Source organism: Pantherophis guttatus, chromosome 3 (assembly GCF_059756535.1).
Source record: "Pantherophis guttatus breed Tessera chromosome 3, ASM5975653v1, whole genome shotgun sequence".
NCBI classification, from domain to species: Eukaryota; Metazoa; Chordata; class Lepidosauria; order Squamata; family Colubridae; genus Pantherophis; species Pantherophis guttatus.
Window position 1 is genome coordinate 215,698,668 of NC_142065.1, and position 14,689 is coordinate 215,713,356.

The 14,689-nt window shown below is 54.5% G+C and overlaps 1 protein-coding gene across 1 annotated transcript in view; it reads left to right on the forward strand.

Annotated features, from left to right (window-relative positions):
- The window catches only part of EPPK1 (epiplakin 1), a 35,830-nt gene that overhangs the window by 6,951 nt on the left and 14,190 nt on the right, over positions 1 to 14,689 (forward strand). The window contains exon 2 of the mRNA XM_060682137.2: positions 1 to 14,689. This exon is cut by the window's right edge and continues 14,190 nt beyond it. Within this exon, the coding sequence (XP_060538120.2) occupies positions 59 to 14,689 (14,631 nt within the window). The 5' untranslated portion in view covers positions 1 to 58.

Here is a 14,689-nt window from a genome sequence, read left to right on the forward strand (position 1 = left end):
GACCTCACCGACCATTGCAGGAGGCTCAGCAGCAGCAGCAACAACAGCAGCAGCAGCAATGGAAGCCCCACAGCCCAGTGGCTCAACAACCACCAACATCCGAAGCATCTCAGGAGTCTTTGTGGAGGCTTCTGGCAAGACCACGAGCCTGGCACAAGCTCTCCAGGACCACTTGATCCAATCAGATGTTGCCCTGGCCCTGCTGGAAGCCCAGGCAGCCACAGGTGGCATCGTTGACCCAGAGGGTGAGCGGCTCCTCCCTGTGGCGGAGGCCCTGGCAGTGGGATTGGCGGGGCTGGAAATGAAGGAGAAGCTGCTGTGCGCAGAGCGGGCAGTGACGGGTTTCCCTGACCCCTATACAGAGGAGAAGATCTCCCTCTACCAAGCCATCCAAAAAGAGCTGATTGGAAGAAAGCTGGGCCTGCATCTCCTGGAAGCCCAGATAGCCACTGGGGGGGTCATTGAGCCTGCTTCTGGCCATCGCATCCCTCTGCAAGAGGCCTATGCACGGGGCTACTTGGATGAGGAATTGAGTGGCTTTGTCTCTGATCCAGGGAACGAGGAGGCCAAGGGCTTCAGGGATCCTAATACCAACCAGATGGTCACCTACACAGAACTGATGAGAAGATGTGTTGCAGACCCAGCCAGAGGCTTGCTCTTGCTGCCTCTCAAGATCTCTTTCCTTGGACTGAGAGGGGCTGTGTGTAGCCGGGAGCTGCTGGATTCTGGAGTCATTGACTCCACCACGTTTGAAGCCCTCCAGAAGGGGGAGATGACTGCACAGGAAGTGGCAGAGATGGACTCGGTGCAACAGTCCACGTCAGAGATCGCCAGCATCGCTGGAGTAGCCGTCCTGCCAACGAATGAACGCAAGAGTCTTTACAAGGCATTAGTAGAGCACCTCCTCCCTCCTGGCATGGCTGAAATTCTTATGCAGGCTCAGGTGGCCTCGGGCTATTTAATTGACCCTGTAAAGAATGCAAAATTAACTGTGGCTGAGGCTGTCCAGGCAGGAGTTGTTGGGCCAGAGCTCTTTGGGAAATTGACCTCAGCTGAGAGAGCAGCCACAGGATACAAAGACCCCTACACAGGGGAGACCATCTCTTTGTTTCAAGCCATGCAGAAACACCTGGTGCCCAGGAACCCAGGCCTTTTCCTGCTAGATGCCCAGCTCGCCACTGGAGGCATCATTGACCCACATGCCCATCACCGGCTTCCTACAACGATGGCCCTGCAGAGGGGCCACTTAGATGAAGAGACATACCAGCTGCTCTGCAAACCTACGGACAAGACCCGTGGATTCTTTGAGCCCAACTCAAAGGAGAAGTTGTCCTATGGGGAGCTGCTCTTGCGGTGTGTCTCTGATCCGGATACCGGGCTCTGCCTCTTGCCTCTTTCTGGAAATCATGAGAGGAGTCAGACCTTCATTGACCACAATACAAAGCTGGCCCTGAAAAACACCCTGGTGTCTGTGGCCTCCGGTAGGTTCAAGGGAAGGCCCGTATCACTCTGGAAGCTCCTCTTCTCAGAATACCTGACGGGAGAGCAGAGGAGAACTCTTACTCAGCTATTTTCCTCCGGGTCCCTTTCTGCTCAGCAACTGGCTGACAAAATCCGTCTCACGGTGGAGCAAACAGTTGTCGATTCCCGAGTCACCTTTGAAGGCCTGAGGGAAAAGGTGACACCTGCCCAGCTCCTGAGCTCTGAAATCATCAACAGAGACTTATTTGAGAAGTTAACGCAGGGAGAGACCCTGGTCAAAGAGGTGATTAACATGGCCACTGTGAAGAAGTACTTGGAAGGGACTGGCAGCATTGGTGGGCTGCTCCTGCCCGACTCCCAGGAGAGACTGAGCATCTACGAAGCCAAGAGGAAGGGCTTCCTCCGCCCGGGAACGGCACTCATCCTTCTGGAGGCTCAGGCAGCCACAGGACACATCATTGACCCTGTGGCCAATGAGAGATATTCTGTGGACGAGGCCTTGCGTGGCAACATCATAGGTCCAGATGTGTATAGCAAGTTGCTGGCGGCTGAGAAAGCAGTGACTGGCTATAAGGATCCTTATACTGGGAACAAGATCTCCCTTTTCCAGGCAATGAAAAAAGACCTCATCGTCACAGAACATGCCATTCGTCTTCTGGAGGCCCAGATTGCCACCGGAGGCATCATCGATCCTGTCAACAGCCACCGCCTCCCTGTGGAAGTGGCCTACAAACGGGGCTATTTTGAGAAGAAAATGAGCCTGATCCTGTCAGATCCCAGTGATGACACCAAAGGCTTCTTTGATCCAAACACGCATGAGAACCTAACTTACCTGCAGTTAAAGGAGAAGTGCATTGTGGAGCCCACCACAGGCCTCTGCCTCCTGCCACTCAACAGCAAAAAGCACCAACCCCTGGATGATGCCACCAAGCAGGCTTTCAGGAGCTCCTCGCTCTTTGTCAAACACGGGCGCTTCCAAGGACAAAGAGTCTCCTTGTGGGATCTGCTGAACTCGGAGTATTTCAGTGAGGGAAAGAGAAAGGAAGTCTTCAACCACTTCAGCCTCCAGAAGGTCACCCTGCAGCAGATCTCCCTGTCTTTGGAAGAGGAAATGAAGAAATGGGCTTGCATTCAGTTCCCAGCAATCAGAGGGAAAGTCAGCGCTTACCACCTACTGGAAAGAGGAATCATTGACCGGGCTCTCTTGGAGGAGATCCTAGGTGGAGTGGTGAGCCCAGAGGACGTGCTGCACATGGATACAGTCCGAAGGTACCTCTATGGCACGGGAAGCATAGGGGGAATTCTGCTGCAGCCTTCCAATGAGAGACTGAGCTTCTATGAAGCTATGAGAAGGAACATGGTGGTGCCCGGAGTTGCCCTGCCCTTGCTGGAGGCCCAAGCAGCTACTGGATTCCTTGTGGATCCTGTGAGCAGCCAAAGACTCTCTCTGGATGATGCGGTGAAGAAAGGCCTGGTTGGCCCTGAGCTTTATGAGGTCTTGCAGCAGGCTGAAGAAGCTGTCACGGGCTACAGGGACCCCTTCACCGGCAAGATAATCTCCGTCTTCCAAGCAATGAAGAAAGGCCTTTTGGCAGACAGGAAAGCCATGCAGCTGATGGATGCCCAGCTGGCTACTGGGGGGGTCATTGATCCACACAGCGGCCACTATGTCCCCATAGAATTTGCCCAGAAAAATGGCTACCTGGATGAGGAGTTTGGGAAAACCCTTTCCAACCCGAGCAGTAACTCCAAGGCTTTCAGCACGCTGGACAGGAAAGAGAGGGTCAGCTACGGCCAGTTGATGGACCAGTGTCAGAAGGAGGCACATTCGGGCATTCGCCTCTTGCCTCTAGCACAAAGAGTGTCTGTTCGCTCTACTGAAGAGCAGACACAGCAGTGCTTTAAGGAGACCTTAGTTGAGGACAAGGGGGTCTCTCTCTGGGACCTCCTGAGTTCCGGTTACTTCACTGAGGAGCAGAAGTCAGACTTTTTGGAGAAGTATAGCTCCGGAGCAGTTTCCCTTCACCAGCTGGTCAGCCTTGTCCAGCAGCTTATTAATGACATAGAAATGAAAGCTAAGATGCAGGTCACTTTCCAAGGCCTGAGAGGTGTGGTGCCAGCAGTCTGGCTCCTGGATGCGGGCATCATTTCAGAAAAGACGTTTGCTGAGCTGGCCCAGGGCAAGAGATCTCCCAGAGAAGTGTCCGAGATGGAAAGTGTCAAGCTGTACTTGCAGGGCACAGGGAGCATTGCTGGAGTTTTCGTTCAGTCCTCCAAAGAAAAAATGGGCATTTACCAAGCTATGCAGGAAAGGCTCCTCCTGCCAGGGATGGCGGCACAACTGCTCAGCGCCCAGGCAGCCACCGGCTCCATTGTGGACCCGGTGTCTAATCGGCAGTTTACTATTGAGGATGCCATCAAAAGTGGCATTGTGGGAGAAGAGCTGATGGAAGAGCTGCTGCAAGCTGAGAGGGCAGTGACCGGCTTCCTTGACCCCTACTTGGGGAAACCAATCTCGGTATGCCAGGCTGTTAGGAAGGAGCTACTCCCTGCCAGGGTGGGCATCCCCATGCTTGAGGCTCAGCTGGCCACTGGAGGAATCATTGACCCTGTTCATTGCCACCATCTGCCCCTCGGAGTGGCCTTCAAGCATGGCTTGATTGATGAAGAAATGCAGAGGGCTCTTTCTCAGGACAGCAAGGAGATCCAGGTTTTCTTTGACCCAAATACCCAGGAGAGCCTGACCTATCAGCAGCTGAAGGACAGGTGCATCCAGGATCCTGAGTCAGGGCTCTGGCTTCTCCCACTGTCCGAAGAGGCGGCTTTTTATGGAGACCAGCAAGCCATGGAAGTGCTAAACTCTTTCTCCGTCTCAGTCAGCACTGGGAGGTTTAAAGGACAAGAGGTTTCTCTCTGGGACTTGCTCCACTCGGAGTATATCCCGGACGCCAAGCGGAGGGAGCTGGTGCTGAGATACAAAGATGCACATGAGGAGCTCCTTCAAGAAATGGCATCGTCCATCAAGAATATCATCGAAGAGACAGAACAGCAAGGCAAGAGGTTCACTTTTGAAGGCCTAAGGAAGAAGGTGTCAGCCAGCGACCTCTTCCAGTCCCAGCTCATAGACATGACAACCCTGGATGAACTCAGGCAGGGGAAGACAACTGTCCAGGAAGTCAGTGAGATGGATTCTGTCAAGCACTTCCTGGAGGGGTGCAACTTCATTGCAGGGGTCCTCATAGAACCAGATCATGAAAAAATTAGCCTCTACCAAGCCATGAGGCGAGGTCTGCTGAGACCAGGGGCAGCTCTGGTCTTGCTGGAGGCCCAGGCAGCCACAGGGTACCTCATTGACCCAGTGAAAAACAAGAAGCTCTCTGTGGACGAAGCAATGGCAGCAGGGCTGATTGGAAAAGAAATTTATGAGAAGCTGCTGAGTGCAGAAAAAGCCGTCACTGGATACACAGACCCTTACACCAAAGGGCAAATCTCTCTCTTCGAGGCCATGAATCAGGAGCTGATTGTGAGGAGCCATGGCATCCGCCTGCTGGAGGCACAGATTGCTACGGGGGGCATCATCGACCCTGTGCACAGCCACCGCATCCCTGTGGAGGTTGCATATAAGCGAGGCTACTTTGATGAAGACCTAAACCGCATCCTTCTGGACTCCACAGATGATACCAAAGGCTTTTTTGACCCCAATACTCACGAGAACCTCACTTACCTTCAGCTTCTGGAACGCTGCATCCAAGATACAGAAACTGGGCTGTACATGCTGCAGATTGTCAGAAGCGGGGAAACCTACTTCTACATTGATGATGCAACAAAAGATTTTCTGAGAACGCAGACTATGCAGGTACAGGTAGGTCGGTATAAAGGCCAAGCAGTCTCTCTGTGGAGCCTCCTCTGCTCCGCATATATCCACGAACAGAAGAGGAAAGATCTGGTCAGGCAGTATAAGGATGAGACGCTCAGTTTGCCACAGCTCTGCAAAACCATCACCACCATTGTGGAGGAAACAGAAAGGGCAACCCAGAAGCTCAAGATGAAGGGGCTGAGGGGGCAAGAGGTGTCTGCTGCAGAGCTCTTCAATGCAGAAATCATTGACAGGGTGACTTTGGACAGACTGCACCAGAAGACCCTTCCTCTGCAACAGCTTTCCCAGAGGGACACCGTGAAGCGCTACCTGGAGGGGACAGGCTGCATTGCAGGTATCTTGGTAGCTGGACAGGGGCTGAAGCTGCTTGCCTATGAGGCCATGAAGAGAGGCTTTCTCTCCCCAGAACATACTCTGCTATTACTAGAGGCGCAGGCTGCCACAGGGCTCCTCACTGACCTTCTGGAGAAGAAGCCCTTCTCAGTTGACCAGGCCATCTCTCTTGGACTGGCTGGGGAAGAGTTTCACAAGGCGCTCCTCCTTGCTGAGAAAGCCATTACTGGGCACACTGACCCCTCCACAGGAGACAAAGTCTCCCTTTTCCAAGCCATGAAAAGAAACCTGGTAGAGAAAGCCTATGCCCTCCGGCTGCTGGAGGCGCAGATGGCCACGGGTGGCATCATTGACCCCATACACAGTCACCGCCTCCCCGTGGAGGTGGCTTGCAGACGGGGCTATTTGGATGAAGAAACTTGCCTCCTCCTTTCTGTTGAGGGGCTTGTTCCCAAAGGATTTGTAGATCCCAACACCCAGGAAAGTGTTACCTACACTCAGCTCCTGCTCAGGTGCACCAAAGATGAAAAGACAGGGGCATACCTGCTGCCGTTATTAGAGAAGAGGGAGTGTATCTTTCTGGATGAAAAAACTAAGCATGTTCTCTCATCTTGCAAAATAAAAGTAGGCCTTGGGAAATACAGAGGACATGCCATTTCCCTTTGGGAACTTCTTTCTTCAGATTACATTACAAGAGAAAAGCAGAAAGAGATGATTAAAAAATATAAAGAGGGAGGCTTTGCAGTTCTGCAGAGTATCACAAAGCAAATACTGAAGTTAATAGAGGAAAGAGAACACCAAAGAAAAGATATATGGTTCCAAGGACTACGGCGGCAAGTCACAGCTTCTGAACTACAAAAGGCAGATATCATTAATGAAGAAACTTTGAACAATTTGGAAGCAGGAAAAGAGAGAGCGCAGGATGTAGCCCAGATGGATTCAGTGAAGAGGTACCTGGAAGGCAATAGCTGCATCGCTGGAGTGCTGGTGCCATCCAGGACAGACCCTTCCAAGTCAGAAAAGATGACTATCTACCAGGCCATGAGGAAAGGCATTCTGAGGCCAGGCACGGCCCTGGTGTTGCTGGAGGCACAGGCTGCCACGGGCTTTGTCATTAACCCATTGAGCAACGAAAGACTCTCTGTAAGTCAGGCAGTTGAAGCTGGTGTGGTAGGGGAAGAAATACAGAAAAAGCTACTTTGTGCAGAGAAAGCTGTAACAGGTTACATGAATCCCAACACAGGAAAAACTATTCCCCTCTTCCAAGCAATGAAAAAAGAATTAATCTTAAAAGAGCACGGGATCCGCCTGCTGGAAGCCCAGATTGCCACGGGGGGCATCATCGATCCTGTGCACAGTCACCGCCTCCCCGTGGAAGTAGCTTACAAGCGGGGCTACTTTGATGAGGAAATGAACCGGACCCTCTCTGATCCCACAGACGACACCAAGGGCTTCTTTGACCCAAACACACACGAAAACCTCACTTACCTGCAGCTTCTGCAGCGGTGCCTGCCCGATCCAGAGACTGGTTTGCTGCTGCTCCACGTCATGGACAAGGGCTGCTTCTCCTCTTACCTCAATGAGAACACCAGGAAGGCTTTGCAGGCGGCCAAGACCAAGATCGGCGTGGGGCTGTTCCAGGACCAAGAGGTTTCTGTGTGGGACCTCCTCTTCTCCAGATACATCCTTCCGTCCAAGAGGCAGGACTTGCTGAGGCAGCACAAGGCAGGCACCATGACACTTGAGCGCCTCACCCAAGTCCTCATCGCCATCGTCACCGAAACAGAGGAAAAGAGCGCCAGGCCCATCGGTCACAAAGAAGCTTGCCACCAACCAGCCACGACAACAGATGCTGCCGCGGATCAATCAAGCCTTGGAGAGCCCTGGATGAAGACCCTTGAGTCTACGTCCGTGGATATGCCTGCAGGCATCTGCCATGGGCAGAGGGTCACTCTGTGGGACCTGCTCTTCTCAAACAACATCTCTGAGGAGAAGAGGACAGAGTTACTGGACTTGTACAAAAGTGGGCTGCTGTCAACGGAACGGCTCAGCAGCATCCTCCACACCCTGGTTGCCAAAAAGGAAGCCACTGGCAGGAAGCTGGATGTGAAGGTGAGGTGTCCAGATCAAGAGGCGGCGGCAGATCGCCAGGCTCTGAGGGATTCCTCCTTAGACCCGGCAAACTGGGAAAGCGCCCTGCGCTCTCAGCTCCTCCCAGCGCCTTCCGCTGACCAACAGTTCTCCGCTTGGGACATTCTGTTCTCTGAGCACTTCGCAGAGCACGAACGGGAAGAGCTTCTGAGCAGATACAGGAGGGGCAGCCTCCCCCTTAAGGAGCTCACAAAGATTCTCACCGACCACCTTCCCGGGGCCACAAGCAGCGAACGTCATCTTCCCATAGACTTCCACACACCCAGATCAAGTGCCGAGGCCGAAGAGACCAAAGAAGAGTGGGACGAGAATGCTGCCGACCTGGGGAAAGAGGAGGCTCTGAAGTCCCGGATGGTGGAGGTCACCGCTGCGGCGTTTCACGGGCGTAACGTGTCGGTGTGGGAGGTGCTTCATTCCAAGTACATCCCTGAGGAGAAAAGGAAGGAGCTTCTACAACTGTACCAATCGGGCATCCTAACCATTGACCAGATGGAGACCGTGGTCTCCGCCATTGTCAATAAGACAGAGGAAATGAAAAAGGAAGAACCGTCCCACGCTCCCTTGTCTTCTGGCTCCTGGGAGGGTCCCTTGCGTAACCAGACCATGACCCTGCAAGTTGGCGAGTTCCAAGGACAGAGGATCTCCATCTGGGAACTCCTCTTCTCCCAAAGCATTCCAGAAAGCCAAAGAGAGGAGCTGCTGATGAAATACCAATTGGGATACTTGACCATTCAGGAAATGATCACCACCCTGACCTCGCTTCACGCCAAGGACAGGGCTTCTTCCCCAGGAGAGGAAGCCACTCTTCCTTACCAGCACAATGAACTGGAACGCACCTTGCGACAGGTGACCATAGACGTGCCTGTGGGTGAGTTTCAAGGCTCCAGGAGATCCGCGTGGGAGCTCCTCTTCTCCAAGTACGTGACTGCGGCCAAGCGCCAGGAGCTGCTGCAGAAGTACCAAGAGGGGTCTGTGACCCCAGGCGAGCTGGTCCAAATTCTCACCACCCTGATTGAAGAGATGGAAGAGAAGGGAAACCAGCTGAAGTTCTCGGGGCTCAGGAAGCAGGTGTCGGCCTCAGAACTGTTTGACTCACGCATCATCAACCAAACCACGCTCTCCGAGCTCGCGCAAGGCACCAAGACGGTGGAAGAGGTCACAGAAATGGATTCAGTGAAGAGGTATCTGGAAGGAAACAGCTGCATCGCTGGAGTGCTGGTGCCGTCCAGGACAGACCCTTCCAAGTCAGAGAAGATGACCATCTACCAGGCCATGTGGAAAGGCATTCTAAGGCCAGGCACGGCCCTGGTGTTGCTGGAGGCACAGGCCGCCACGGGCTTCGTCACTGACCCCCTGGGGAATAAGAAACTCTCCGTCGATGACGCTGTCTCCGTTGAACTGGTGGGGGCCGAGCTGCGGGAGAAGCTTCTCTCTGCAGAGAGGGCTGTGACTGGCTATAAGGACCCCTATACGGGGAACAAGCTCTCCCTCTTCCAGGCCATGAAGAAAGGTCTCATAGTCAAAGAGCACGGGATCCGCCTGCTGGAAGCCCAGATTGCCACGGGGGGCATCATCGATCCTGTGCACAGTCACCGCCTCCCCGTGGAAGTAGCTTACAAGCGGGGCTACTTTGATGAGGAAATGAACCGGACCCTCTCTGATCCCACAGACGACACCAAGGGCTTCTTTGACCCAAACACACACGAAAACCTCACTTACCTGCAGCTTCTGCAGCGGTGCCTGCCCGATCCAGAGACTGGTTTGCTGCTGCTCCACGTCATGGACAAGGGCTGCTTCTCCTCTTACCTCAATGAGAACACCAGGAAGGCTTTGCAGGCGGCCAAGACCAAGATCGGCGTGGGGCTGTTCCAGGACCAAGAGGTTTCTGTGTGGGACCTCCTCTTCTCCAGATACATCCTTCCGTCCAAGAGGCAGGACTTGCTGAGGCAGCACAAGGCAGGCACCATGACACTTGAGCGCCTCACCCAAGTTCTCATCGCCATCGTCACCGAAACAGAGGAAAAGAGCGCCAGGCCCATCGGTCACAAAGAAGCTTGCCACCAACCAGCCACGACAACAGATGCTGCCGCGGATCAATCAAGCCTTGGAGAGCCCTGGATGAAGACCCTTGAGTCTACGTCCGTGGATATGCCTGCAGGCATCTGCCATGGGCAGAGGGTCACTCTGTGGGACCTGCTCTTCTCAAACAACATCTCTGAGGAGAAGAGGACAGAGTTACTGGACTTGTACAAAAGTGGGCTGCTGTCAACGGAACGGCTCAGCAGCATCCTCCACACCCTGGTTGCCAAAAAGGAAGCCACTGGCAGGAAGCTGGATGTGAAGGTGAGGTGTCCAGATCAAGAGGCGGCGGCAGATCGCCAGGCTCTGAGGGATTCCTCCTTAGACCTGGCAAACTGGGAAAGCGCCCTGCGCTCTCAGCTCCTCCCAGCGCCTTCCGCTGACCAACAGTTCTCCGCTTGGGACATTCTGTTCTCCGAGCACTTCGCAGAGCACGAACGGGAAAAGCTTCTGAGCAGATACAGGAGGGGCAGCCTCCCCCTTAAGGAGCTCACAAAGATTCTCACCGACCACCTTCCCGGGGCCACAAGCAGCGAACGTCATCTTCCCACAGACTTCCACACACCCAGATCAAGTGCCGAGGCCGAAGAGACCAAAGAAGAGTGGGACGAGGATGCTGCCGACCTGGGGAAAGAGGAGGCTCTGAAGTCCCGGATGGTGGAGGTCACCGCTGCGGCATTTCACGGGCGTAACGTGTCGGTGTGGGAGGTGCTTCATTCCAAGTACATCCCTGAGGAGAAAAGGAAGGAGCTTCTACAACTGTACCAATCGGGCATCCTAACCATTGACCAGATGGAGACCGTGGTCTCCGCCATTGTCAATAAGACAGAGGAAATGAAAAAGGAAGAACCGTCCCACGCTCCCTTGTCTTCTGGCTCCTGGGAGGGTCCCTTGCGTAACCAGACCATGACCCTGCAAGTTGGCGAGTTCCAAGGACAGAGGATCTCCATCTGGGAACTCCTCTTCTCCCAAAGCATTCCAGAAAGCCAAAGAGAGGAGCTGCTGATGAAATACCAATTGGGATCCTTGACCATTCAGGAAATGATCACCACCCTGACCTCGCTTCACGCCAAGGACAGGGCTTCTTCCCCAGGAGAGGAAGCCACTCTTCCTTACCAGCACAATGAACTGGAATGCACCTTGCGACAGGTGACCATAGACGTGCCTGTGGGTGAGTTTCAAGGCTCCAGGAGATCCGCGTGGGAGCTCCTCTTCTCCAAGTACGTGACTGCGGCCAAGCGCCAGGAGCTGCTGCAGAAGTACCAAGAGGGGTCTGTGACCCCAGGCGAGCTGGTCCAAATTCTCACCACCCTGATTGAAGAGATGGAAGAGAAGGGAAACCAGCTGAAGTTCTCGGGGCTCAGGAAGCAGGTGTCGGCCTCAGAACTGTTTGACTCACGCATCATCAACCAAACCACGCTCTCCGAGCTCGCGCAAGGCACCAAGACGGTGGAAGAGGTCACAGAAATGGATTCAGTGAAGAGGTATCTGGAAGGAAACAGCTGCATCGCTGGAGTGCTGGTGCCGTCCAGGACAGACCCTTCCAAGTCAGAGAAGATGACCATCTACCAGGCCATGTGGAAAGGCATTCTAAGGCCAGGCACGGCCCTGGTGTTGCTGGAGGCACAGGCCGCCACGGGCTTCGTCACCGACCCCCTGGGGAATAAGAAACTCTCCGTCGATGACGCTGTCTCCGTTGAACTGGTGGGGGCTGAGCTGCGGGAGAAGCTTCTCTCTGCAGAGAGGGCTGTGACTGGCTATAAGGACCCCTATACGGGGAACAAGCTCTCCCTCTTCCAGGCCATGAAGAAAGGTCTCATAGTCAAAGAGCACGGGATCCGCCTGCTGGAAGCCCAGATTGCCACGGGCGGCATCATCGATCCTGTGCACAGTCACCGCCTCCCCGTGGAAGTAGCTTACAAGCGGGGCTACTTTGATGAGGAAATGAACCGGACCCTCTCTGATCCCACAGACGACACCAAGGGCTTCTTTGACCCAAACACACACGAAAACCTCACTTACCTGCAGCTTCTGCAGCGGTGCCTGCCCGATCCAGAGACTGGTTTGCTGCTGCTCCACGTCATGGACAAGGGCTGCTTCTCCTCTTACCTCAATGAGAACACCAGGAAGGCTTTGCAGGCGGCCAAGACCAAGATCGGCGTGGGGCTGTTCCAGGACCAAGAGGTTTCTGTGTGGGACCTCCTCTTCTCCAGATACATCCTTCCGTCCAAGAGGCAGGACTTGCTGAGGCAGCACAAGGCAGGCACCATGACACTTGAGCGCCTCACCCAAGTCCTCATCGCCATCGTCACCGAAACAGAGGAAAAGAGCGCCAGGCCCATCGGTCACAAAGAAGCTTGCCACCAACCAGCCACGACAACAGATGCTGCCGCAGATCAATCAAGCCTTGGAGAGCCCTGGATGAAGACCCTTGAGTCTACGTCCGTGGATATGCCTGCAGGCATCTGCCATGGGCAGAGGGTCATTCTGTGGGACCTGCTCTTCTCAAACAACATCTCTGAGGAGAAGAGGACAGAGTTACTGGACTTGTACAAAAGTGGGCTGCTGTCAACGGAACGGCTCAGCAGCATCCTCCACACCCTGGTTGCCAAAAAGGAAGCCACTGGCAGGAAGCTGGATGTGAAGGTGAGGTGTCCAGATCAAGAGGCGGCGGCAGATCGCCAGGCTCTGAGGGATTCCTCCTTAGACCTGGCAAACTGGGAAAGCACCCTGCGCTCTCAGCTCCTCCCAGCGCCTTCCGCTGACCAACAGTTCTCCGCTTGGGACATTCTGTTCTCCGAGCACTTCGCAGAGCACGAACGGGAAAAGCTTCTGAGCAGATACAGGAGGGGCAGCCTCCCCCTTAAGGAGCTCACAAAGATTCTCACCGACCACCTTCCCGGGGCCACAAGCAGCGAACGTCATCTTCCCACAGACTTCCACACACCCAGATCAAGTGCCGAGGCCGAAGAGACCAAAGAAGAGTGGGACGAGGATGCTGCCGACCTGGGGAAAGAGGAGGCTCTGAAGTCCCGGATGGTGGAGGTCACCGCTGCGGCATTTCACGGGCGTAACGTGTCGGTGTGGGAGGTGCTTCATTCCAAGTACATCCCTGAGGAGAAAAGGAAGGAGCTTCTACAACTGTACCAATCGGGCATCCTAACCATTGACCAGATGGAGACCGTGGTCTCCGCCATTGTCAATAAGACAGAGGAAATGAAAAAGGAAGAACCGTCCCACGCTCCCTTGTCTTCTGGCTCCTGGGAGGGTCCCTTGCGTAACCAGACCATGACCCTGCAAGTTGGCGAGTTCCAAGGACAGAGGATCTCCATCTGGGAACTCCTCTTCTCCCAAAGCATTCCAGAAAGCCAAAGAGAGGAGCTGCTGATGAAATACCAATTGGGATCCTTGACCATTCAGGAAATGATCACCACCCTGACCTCGCTTCACGCCAAGGACAGGGCTTCTTCCCCAGGAGAGGAAGCCACTCTTCCTTACCAGCACAATGAACTGGAACGCACCTTGCGACAGGTGACCATAGACGTGCCTGTGGGTGAGTTTCAAGGCTCCAGGAGATCCGCGTGGGAGCTCCTCTTCTCCAAGTACGTGACTGCGGCCAAGCGCCAGGAGCTGCTGCAGAAGTACCAAGAGGGGTCTGTGACCCCAGGCGAGCTGGTCCAAATTCTCACCACCCTGATTGAAGAGATGGAAGAGAAGGGAAACCAGCTGAAGTTCTCGGGGCTCAGGAAGCAGGTGTCGGCCTCAGAACTGTTTGACTCACGCATCATCAACCAAACCACGCTCTCCGAGCTCGCGCAAGGCACCAAGACGGTGGAAGAGGTCACAGAAATGGATTCAGTGAAGAGGTATCTGGAAGGAAACAGCTGCATCGCTGGAGTGCTGGTGCCGTCCAGGACAGACCCTTCCAAGTCAGAGAAGATGACCATCTACCAGGCCATGTGGAAAGGCATTCTAAGGCCAGGCACGGCCCTGGTGTTGCTGGAGGCACAGGCCGCCACGGGCTTCGTCACCGACCCCCTGGGGAATAAGAAACTCTCCGTCGATGACGCTGTCTCCGTTGAACTGGTGGGGGCTGAGCTGCGGGAGAAGCTTCTCTCTGCAGAGAGGGCTGTGACTGGCTATAAGGACCCCTATACGGGGAACAAGCTCTCCCTCTTCCAGGCCATGAAGAAAGGTCTCATAGTCAAAGAGCACGGGATCCGCCTGCTGGAAGCCCAGATTGCCACGGGCGGCATCATCGATCCTGTGCACAGTCACCGCCTCCCCGTGGAAGTAGCTTACAAGCGGGGCTACTTTGATGAGGAAATGAACCGGACCCTCTCTGATCCCACAGACGACACCAAGGGCTTCTTTGACCCAAACACACACGAAAACCTCACTTACCTGCAGCTTCTGCAGCGGTGCCTGCCCGATCCAGAGACTGGTTTGCTGCTGCTCCACGTCATGGACAAGGGCTGCTTCTCCTCTTACCTCAATGAGAACACCAGGAAGGCTTTGCAGGCGGCCAAGACCAAGATCGGCGTGGGGCTGTTCCAGGACCAAGAGGTTTCTGTGTGGGACCTCCTCTTCTCCAGATACATCCTTCCGTCCAAGAGGCAGGACTTGCTGAGGCAGCACAAGGCAGGCACCATGACACTTGAGCGCCTCACCCAAGTCCTCATCGCCATCGTCACTGAAACAGAGGAAAAGAGCGCCAGGCCCATCGGTCACAAAGAAGCTTGCCACCAACCAGCCACGACAACAGAT